The sequence below is a fragment of the Pisolithus orientalis genome (assembly GCF_024613125.1).
Source record: "Pisolithus orientalis strain OTSU chromosome Unknown F5J12scaffold_47, whole genome shotgun sequence".
Classification (NCBI taxonomy): domain Eukaryota; kingdom Fungi; phylum Basidiomycota; class Agaricomycetes; order Boletales; family Pisolithaceae; genus Pisolithus; species Pisolithus orientalis.
In genome coordinates, this window is record NW_026260828.1 from 198,161 (window position 1) to 208,364 (window position 10,204).

Sequence of the window (10,204 nt, forward strand, 5' to 3'; positions counted from 1 at the left end):
AGCAGCACTCAAAGGATGATCTTTACAGCCTCATTGACAGCTGAGCAAGGAGAGAAGTTTGTACAGAGGAAGAACTGACAATCTACAGGCTTTATTTTCTAGATTTAGCAATGTATCTACAGGTTTCAAGGCAACTCAAGGCTGATGAACTCAGAGACCTTTATTTACATGGCTTTGATAAAGAATTTCATCATGAAATCTTGCAGAAAATGCGATGCAACAATTGACAGCGACATTCCAATGACCCATGGCCCATGGAACAAGTAACAGCTGTGGCTACAAAATTGCTACAGAAAGGATTTCACTCAGAGCAACCTTGGACAGGCACAGAATGTTACATTTGACCATGAAGTGACCCAGAATTGAGTTTGGACAAGCAATGACTATCTATGAAGTGTTTTCCAACTATGCCTACACATGACTCACTGATGACCAATATGCAGGGATCTACAGAGTTGTCAGGATACATAGAATGCAAGAAAGTGCCAAAACCAGTTTTGACAAGTCATGTGCAGCCATGCAGTCCACCCAAGAAGGCAAAGAATGAAGACCAAAGCCCTGGCAGGCTCATCAAAGCAGTGACAGTGACCCATTTCAAGACAAAGGAGTTTTCTTCAATTGGGAATGAACTACTGACTGCCAAGTTACAGGGAGCAGCAAAGCTGGAGCAAGTTGAACCTGTAGTAGTGGAAGGACTACTCATGACAAAGGTGCCAATTGAATTCAAGGCAAGTGAGCATGCTCAAGGGGGTTTTTCATTTTGTTCTCACCAAGTTTCTCAACTAGCTACTGATACTTTCAGCTTAAGATGTCAAAGTCTCAAAGAAAACACCATTGAGGTCCCTGCAGTCAGCAAAGAGGTTCAGCAAATGAGCCACTTGTATCAAAGATTCCACTCAAGTTTGAAGCAGGGAGGCTCAAAGAACACATGAAGCCCACAAGAGTTGAAGTTGAAGAGCTCAAAATGCTCACAGGCAGCCCCAAAGCAAAAAGGTTGGCAGATGAAGAGATTGTTGACTCACACAGGGCACCACAGCACACAAATCACACCAAGTCAAGGGTTATTGCAAGAAGAATAAGGATTGAGGAGCCATCAAGGCTTGTCACACAAAGGAAGCTGCTGGAAGAAATTCTGCAAGTCGAAATGTTGAAGCACATGGTGAGGGTGGATGACCTCGCACTTGAAATGTTCCACAACCATGTGATGCCAGTGATATATATTTTATTAGGAATTCATCAAGAGTATTGACACACACTCAGTATTAGGACTTGTGCAGAAAGTGCTGCGATGTTGACTAAGCAAAGTCATGTGATCACTCTGCACATCAAGGCCACATGCACTCAAGTACCACATACTGACAACTCTAGTGTTACAGGCCAACTACACAAGATTGCTGTGATCACAGGATATGAAAAACAGGGCAACCAATGCACTGTGTGCAAGGTACCATGAGTGATGGCGACAAGGACAAGGGCAACAATGGCAGTGGATAGTGCAATAGCAATGATGACAATGATGACTTTACTTAGTGCAGATCAACAGCTGGGCAAGATAGGAGATGCCATTTGATGGGAATGGGGCATGAGGAGCACAGGTACCAAGCTCAATGGCTCAGAGGTTCATTTTGATTTCAAGACACTTTACTTACATCTATGCTATTCTAGGGAAGGTAGCTATCTACAATGAACAGCGACTGCAGTACAAAGAAGAACAATGACGATGATGCTTGGCACAGACCAATGGCTACATGAGAGTGGAAGTGCCATTTGATGGAGATGGGGGCATGAGGAGTGCAGACACTGAGCCCAACAGCTCATTGGTTTGTTTTGATTTCAGAACATTTTACTTACAACTACCTTATTCTAGGAAAAGTGGATGTGTGAGATGATGCTCAAATGATGTCTGAGCAGCAGTGATTCAAGGATCTATGATGATCTACCAGGAAAGACAGTGGACTGTCAAGGAGAAGCTACACAACAAGATACAATGGCACTACTATGAATGGGGCAAGCAGTCAGAGCAAGCTGAAGGCACAACAGTGGTTTTGTTCTTTTCATTCAGTATGGAAACTACACCTGAGGAGATTGTATACAGATGAGCAATGGTGACAATGACAACAACTACAGCAACAACTACAATGATGACTACAGCAACAACTATGATGACAACTAGACTTACCACAGATCAATGGTCGTGCAATGCAAGAGTGGCCATACGATGGATATGAGGCATGGTGGAGACAAATGACAAGCTTGATAGCTCAAGGTCCTGAGTTTATTTCAGGATATGCTACTCACATCTTCATTATTCTAGCAAAGGCAAATACCTACAATGAACTACAATTGTGATAGAGAAAACTATGATGGTTTGTGATCAAAGGTCATGTGGAAGTACAGCAAGGCTGGTGTGACAACTACAGCTCGAACTACAATGGTGATCATTGAGGATATGACATCCAATGAATGTGGAAATGGAGCCCAACAGCTCAAGTTTTTATTTTTGTTTCATGGCTTTTTACTTACAGGTACATTATTCTAGAATAGACAACAAATCAGAAGAAAGGATGCATTGACTTACAGAGCAACAAGTGAAACCAAGAGGAGTCACAAGAGGAATGTTCAGAGCAACTCTGCAGACTCATACACAAGAACTGCTACAAATGGCAGTGCAACAGTGGAATGCAGAGTCACAACAAGATGCACGACATGCAAGCAGCTTCGAGATTGTGCTGAGTGGACCTGAAGGCCCAAGTTCTAGTTTTTTCTTTCAAGTATTTTACTTAAAGCTGTATTGTTTCAGGGAACATGAATTTTTGCAGAGTAGCAACAAATCTTCAGGCATTGGTGCACCTACAGTACAAAGGTCCAGATTGGGATGACCTGCAACTGACTCCCTTCAAGAAGAAGATGCCAACCTTATCAACAACTAAATTGGTTTCATAAGGCGATGTATCATTGGACAGATAATGAAGGGAGACACTGTCTCTGTGTTGGATATCATGCAGAGACATCATGATGCCCCAGGTCATATGGAAAACATCACAGATGAGTGGGATGTGTTGGATGTATTAAAAAATTTGGGTGTTACATGTATCATACAGAACACCTTGCTACAGCAAGGCATGAAGGACCTCTCCATCTACATCAAGATCAACATCAAAGGCACTGGAGCCATCATTGACACAGCTATCACAGCTGGTGACCATAGACTCATCTACATGAGTTCTGCAAGTGTTGTATTTAATGGCACCTGTGTCATGAATATCAATGGACAAGTACCTTCTCCAGAGAAGCTGTTCAATGCATGTAACAATGCCCATGAGATATTCAGGCCCAGAGAATACCAGATGGAGGATGGAGCATTTCAAGCATATTGGCATGGCACCTGTTTAGAGAGCATTGTGAATGCACACATACTCAGAAGGGACAGGCTCACCCCTCATCCCTCTTACTCTTCTACCACACCAAGCAAACTCAGGCTAGACCCCAAGAGTGTGGCAGCAATGCTCAATGAACTTCTACACCATGCTCTCCCTCCCATGTGTGCCATAACTGAATATCACCACACAGTGCACAGCTCTCTGCAGCTACTCAGTCCCTATGTCACATCCACATCCAACACTGAATCCATCCTATCTGCATTCAACACCCCATTTGACTCACATGAACTTGAACACCTCACTGTCCATCCTTGAGCTGACAGACAAGCATTCTTCATCACAAATGGAGAACTGATTTATTTCTGGGACATTACAGGACTATACAATGAGCACGAGTGAGGACTATCAAGCCCAAAGGTACAAAGTACATATGAGCAACTAGGGGAGGGAACAAGAGTACAAAGGATGGTGGAGTGGTTTGCCAGTGATTGATGGTTGTTTGAAGCAACAGAAGTCATTCGATGGAGGAGAGGCATAGGAGATTCATGCACTAAGCTCCACAGCTCAATCTTTCTCTTTTATTTTGTGTCATATCACTTACAGCCACATTTCTATAGGAAAACCCAGTACATACAACAGAGTATGAGAACATATGAGACAGGACAGAGGACTGTCAACACAGAACTATGCAGTGCAGTACAACAGTTCTACTATGAGTGGGGAGAATGGGTACAGTATCCAAGAGAAAGATCACTAACATTACAGCACAATATTGAGGAGAACAGACTGCTCAATGGTAAGGTTGAGAGGCTGCATGGTGGATACTTGTGACAATGACAAGACTTAGCATGGACCAACAGCCATGAGAGATAGGAAGTGCCAGGCAACAGAGGCAAAGCACAATGGACATGGACCCTGAGCCCAACAGCTCTAGCTTTCATTTTGATTTTAGGATGCCATACTCACATCTTCATTATTATAGGGGAAACAGTTATCTACAATGAATGGTGATTGCCATACAAGAGTCCACAACAGACTATGAGCAAGGGACACATGGACATACAGAGAGACAAGTATGTGGAACACTGTTCAAACCACAATGATGATCTTCAACAGTAGAAAGAGAACTACAACATATGGGAGGCATTGGGGGCATACTAGATGAGCTCAAAAGCTCTAGGTTTTGCATTTCCTCCAAGGATTATTACTTATGACTACCTTACTCTAGAAAGTTCAAAGCCCTATGAAGCTTGAATGGAGTGCCAAGCGATGACAACACAGTAGTACCCACTCTCAGCATGAAGAGACACACACCAAGTGACAGGGGTTCACACACTGAGCCCAAGTGCTCATTTTTGTCTTTTGTTTTTATGACATTCTACTCACAAACCTACAGGTCTAAGGTATACAGCAAAGTCAATGCACAGTCACTGGTATCCAAAGGAAAAGAAGATGGTGTGGGTTTGCAAGTAGAGCATGAAGAGCTAATGACAAAACTCAAGAAGGGGAAATTCGAAGCCAAGGTGCCCTTTTCAGTTTTGATTCAAGTATATTCTACTGCGAAGTACAGAGTCCCTAGTGCAAAGGCAAAAAGGATCAACAGGGACAGACAGTTCAAAGCTGTTCATCAGCACTTAGTACCAAGACTTTGTCCACCCAATGGTGAGCAAGGAGGTCAACAGTGGAAGTCAAACAAAGTTAGTGCCAGTACCCATTGGGGTCGAAGACCTATCTTCAAAACAGGTTCGAGAGTCTACAGGCTGAAGGTGATGTGTTTTACTTGGACATGAGCATATACTACATTGAAGTACTGTGGTTCTAGGACTGAGAAAGTAATGAACCAAGATGGGCAACTTGAGGTTGCTCAGCGATACTTAGTGCAAGGGCTTTGGCCCCCAAATGAAGTGCCAGACAAAGTATGAGGAGTCAAGCATGTGCACATGCAGAGAGTTGAGGGTATGAGAATGAAGAGGACAGTATAGTGAAAGTCCTGGTACATATATGTCTTTGAACTGCCTTGTAAAGGGCAAATGTCCACTGTACCAGCTGCAGCACTGCATCACACTGCATTACCATTCACACAGAGACTGTGCCTCAAAGAGCAGTCATCAACTTGTTCTGCACTCGATTTATCACTCACTTGTTCATTTTCCCAGAGTTTATCTCCATCATCATTTGGTTCAAGGTCTGGGTTGCAAGGGGAGTGTTAGAGAGGCAGAGTGTGTGTTAGAGGCCAGGTGGCATTTGGCAAGCAGAAAGAGTCACATTCGAGGGCAAGGAGTTTTGAGGAATGAGAGGGTTGATCTGTGAGGTCAGGAGCATGTCTTGGGAAAGGAGGGAGCTGTGTTTGAAGGGTGCGAGGTTGGAGAGCAAAGGATATGTAGTGAAGTCGAGGGTGAGCAGGCAAGAGGTGCAGTGGCAGTGTCAAGGGAAGTAGAAGTGAGGATGAGGACATTTGGGCAAGGAGGAGAGTGACCAAGGATGGTTGAGTTCTAAACCACCCCTCAGATGTAGGGAACAAGATCAAATTCCCTACGAGAAGCTGTCTTGGTCAGGGGTTTAGGGGTGGAGAGATTTCTTTTTGTTTTATTTATTTCTTTTGTTTTTTGTGTTTGTATCACTGGACTTAGTGGCGAGCAGCCATGTTGCTGACTAAGCACATGCACTGTGTTCACACAAGTTCAGTTTACCATACAAGCAATCCATGTAAGAGGCCCTCAGTAGCAGGGTGAATTAGCCTTGCATTTTGGCAAGTTTTCAAGGACAGTTTTATTACTGTGGGGAGTACCCAAAGGGCCAGGAGGACTGGCAAGAGGTTTAGTATAGCAGACAGCAAGTAGAGCTAAGTATTCTGTTCATTTTCGCATTTTTACACTTTTTACTACACTCCTTTTCTCCAGTGAGAACCTCCCTTTTGGGTTGAGCACAATACTCACCCATCACTGACAATTACTAATTCTAGGTACTATCTATTACCTATTCCTACAATGCACATCCTCCCTTCTTGTCTCTGCCCACTCTGCCCAGGTATGGTACAGCCCCCACTCATTGGCTGTCCACTCCACTGCCTCTGCCATCCTCTCAAAGGCCAGCACAGCAATCTCATGCACTTCAGCCTGCAGCTGCCACTGCTGCTCCCACTCCACCCACTGTGTGTGGACTCCCACACCTGAGGGACCCTCAAGTGGAGTTGCTGGTTTGTCTTCCTCTCCACCTGCCTCCCACTTGTCATCTGCCTCTTCTGTCTCTGTTGCTCTTGCCTTTCCCTTTCCTTGTGGTCTCTTCTTTTTCTCCCTTTGGGAGCTTCCCATCCCTGCCCTCTTCTGTGAGGGTCCTGCCACTGCCTCCTCCCACATCCAGCTACATGTCTTTTTCTTGTTGTGACAGGGCATGCAGGCCCTGGTCTTTCCCTGCCCTGGCTCACACTGCCCCACCATCAGACTCACTATACAGTGAGTGCAGGGGGGCCTCCTGGTCACAGTGACCACTACAGAGGTCCCAGGGACCCCCTGAGTGGTGTTGACATTGTACACCATGCTGCTTGGTCTGAAAAGGAAAGAGTACAAGTCAGCTCCACCTGACTCACAGCACTTCATCACTCACCTTTGTGTGGCCTCTCTCTGCTTGGCCTGGGCCCTCTCCTCTGATGCCCTCTGCTGCTGTCTCTCAGCCTCCACCACTGCCACTTTCACCCTCTGCACCTCCTCTTCCTTGGCTGCCTTCCTCCTCCATGCTTCCTCTTCCTCTCTCTGCCCCTGCTCTGCCTCTAGTCAAGCCTCCTCTGCCTTTCATCACTTGTCCTCCTCTCATTTGGCCTTGTGCTCTGCCTTGTGCTCTCACTCCTTCTTCTCCACCTCTTCTCACTGATGTGCTTTTTCCATTGCCTTCTCATGTTCTGTGTCCATTGAGTCATCTGTAAGGATGACTAGGTCATCATCAGCAACCTGGGAGTAGTCACAAGAGTGACCAGGGGTGGGCTGGGGGGTGTTGGTCTGGCACTGAGAGGACATGATAATGGGGGGATGGGATATGAAGGTTCAGTACCCTAACATGTGTTTTCAAGCAGGTCTTTGAACTCCAATGGAGCTCCACTGCAGCTGGACCCATTGTCCTCAAGGCATCAACAATTTCAAATGATTGACTCATGTTGATCTCATTCTGAACAAGTGGCCTTCAGGGGTTCAGGCCCTAGGGGGGGAGCACTGTCACAACCATGCATTTGTCCTAGGTCCCCACTTACTCCACATCCCTCTCTGCAGGTCATCCACTCATTCTGCACCAACTCTGCCTGTCCTCTGTTGGTTATGAACCTTCTCTGCTCTGACTGCTGTCAGACTTGTGTTGCTCTACTGTCAGACTGAGCAGACCATTCCCTGAGTGGTCATGTGACTTCCTTTTGAACTTCTCTCTGACAGCATGCAGTCAGGTACTCTGCAGTGCACATACCACATGGTCCAGCACCTGGACTGTTCCCTTTTTGGGATGTTCTATGTTACTTGTTCAAATGTCCTCTGCCTTCCCTTCATTTGCCATCTAGGAAGTTTTACTTGAAAATTTATGAGTCCCTGTATGTCAGTTCTGATTCTGATTACTGTACCTCTGTAGTGAGTATAAAAGCATGTACCATACTTTGCTGTTCTTCAGTACAAATATCAACTTAGTTCCTACTCCCTCTGTCTCTGTCTTCTGCCTGTCAGAGTTACCTCTGACTATCCATCTGTTCTCTCTCTCTTAAATATGAGGGCTGAGATTGTGCAAGGGGGTAGCACATGAGCTAAACCCAATGCCCTCACTCTGCTCCACTTCTGTCTCAGCAGACTTCATCCCTGCTGACCCTCTGCCAGTCAGAGTTCTATTCCTCTGTGTCAGACTTGCTTCCAAACCACTCCCCAGACTTTGTCTAGCATCAGAGTTGATCAGAGTAGGCCCAGACTTGACAACCAGACACTCTCACCAAGATGCAGGCACCAGCAATCAGGCCCTCAGTGACACTCAGCATGCCTACCTTCTGTCCCCTGGCTGGGGGCCATCCACATTTGTTTTCTGCAAGGATTAATTTTCCAAACATCAGGACATGGATAACCTATGGGCTGAAATCAATTTTTGAATAAGAGCAGCATTGAACTGCACATGCTTACCTTAACTAGGATGGGACTCTTCAAGAGCTCCAGGCATGCCTTGTTGTCCTTCTTACAAGCAGGCTTTCCAGTAAATAGATCCAGTGAAATGTTATATGGAGTGAATAATGCACTGTAAGTTAGGATTTAACAAGGAGAGAGGACTGGGAGAATGATGTGATCTGAGGGGAGAGAATAGGCCAAAAGGGGCTTCTATAGCCTGGGACTGGATGGAGGGGATGTCTGAGGGCTTCTATGGCTGTCTGGGTGCAGGGAAATGACCTGCTTGAACTTGTCTCTTGTCTGTGGTAACTCATCTATTATTTTTAAAGAAAAAAGCTGTACACAAGTAGAACTACTGCTGACTAAGCAACCAAAAAAGCGAAATCTAAGTACAACTCATAGAAAAAAGTATCTAGGATGAAAATGAAGTAAAACAAGCAAAATAAGGCAATTCCCCTGGTAGGGAAATTACATTCCCTACAGCACCAGCACAGTCCTTGATGACTTTGAGGACATTGGATCTCTCCTGACTGTGTGCCTGTATGAACTTCAAACAAATTAATACATTAGTGGCCACCAAGGTTGGAATTACATGTACCACAGAGCCAAATTGCTTGTAGGTTACCATCGACTCATGTAAATCTGCAGGAATCATCTTGTAAAGCTCAGTCAGAGTGCCCTTGAGCTTCCCATCCTGTGATTTCCACCATGCTGGATCATGTTGATCAGTATTGGGATTCAGAGCTGCTGGGAAAAGGCTTTGAATAATGAAAAAATGGTACAGTAGGAGGTATTTCTTTGCTTCTTGCTCAACACAAGTCATGAGGCTATTTGGCTTGCTAGGAGTGTTCCTGGACCACTTGGAATGCTGGCTATTGGCATTGAAGAGAGCCTTCCTTGTCTGGCACAGTTCCTTGCAGCATTCAGTGTATGCTTTCTGCACAACACTGAGAGCCTAGTGTCATGTCAGTACTAATGCCTAGTGACTCATCATGAACAAGAATGTATACATACTACTCACAGCTCAGCAATGTCAGCTTGAGGTCTGGGAACATGGGTAAGTCACCTGTGCTGTTCAGCATCACTGTCCAGGTCTTCCAAGTCAGTATTGTCCATCCTTTTGTCAAGGTTGAAGTCTTCAGGACCTCCATCCTTGGCATCAGAGTTGAAGGTGTCATAAGCAGTGCTGGGTGCCATATCAGTGAAGGAAATGGATGTCAAGGACCAGAGGAAATGGTAAGGCCACACACAGATGGTTGTGAACCTTTGCAAGCCTCCCTTTATTCTCCTTATTAAGGGCCACAGACATCATGAATCCTGATGGAGGTTGACACCTGTCAGTTGGGTGCTCTTAGATAGATATGGAAATTTTGAATAGTACAACAAAAAGCAATACATACATAGTAGTAGCCTCAGGGAATCCACATGGCAGACCATCAGCAGGTTGGATGTCAGTGGTTGCACATAACCAGCTATTGAGCTGGTCTGAGGACATAATAAAGCACAATTTGACAATGCCATCAGCAGTAGGTGACTACAGTATGAAATTTGCTCACCTTAGTCCCTTTTGATATGTAATCAAACATGTGTTCCAGGGATCAATGTTGATGCAGTATGAATCATGAGTGTAATATGCAATGACACAAGGAATCATGGCATTGTCACATGTCAATCAACATGACTTGAATACCTTTTGGGAGCTTT

At 45.0% G+C, this 10,204-nt stretch overlaps 3 protein-coding genes across 3 annotated transcripts; 2 read left to right on the top strand and 1 right to left on the bottom strand.

Moving 5' to 3' along the window:
• Positions 1–407: 407 nt before the first annotated feature.
• Positions 408–2,349, top strand: F5J12DRAFT_786018 (uncharacterized protein; the record flags this gene model as incomplete). The annotated part of the gene is made up of 7 exons (XM_051743353.1): positions 408–732; positions 912–1,159; positions 1,531–1,618; positions 1,666–1,670; positions 1,737–1,820; positions 1,944–2,087; positions 2,185–2,349. 7 exons carry the CDS (start codon positions 408–410, stop codon positions 2,347–2,349), a joined length of 1,059 nt encoding a protein of 352 aa, XP_051595838.1.
• Positions 2,350–2,933: 584 nt separating this feature from the next.
• On the top strand, positions 2,934–3,653 carry F5J12DRAFT_697466 (uncharacterized protein; the record flags this gene model as incomplete). Its single annotated transcript, XM_051740452.1, has 1 exon — positions 2,934–3,653. A coding segment is annotated over one exon (720 nt), but the record flags the coding sequence as incomplete, so codon positions are not given.
• Positions 3,654–8,852: 5,199 nt separating this feature from the next.
• Positions 8,853–9,995, bottom strand: F5J12DRAFT_786020 (uncharacterized protein; the record flags this gene model as incomplete). The annotated part of the gene is made up of 7 exons (XM_051743354.1): positions 8,853–8,885; positions 8,973–9,038; positions 9,093–9,447; positions 9,522–9,545; positions 9,567–9,686; positions 9,751–9,834; positions 9,901–9,995. 7 exons carry the CDS (start codon positions 9,993–9,995, stop codon positions 8,853–8,855), a joined length of 777 nt encoding a protein of 258 aa, XP_051595840.1.
• Between the last annotated feature and the right edge of the window lie 209 nt (positions 9,996–10,204).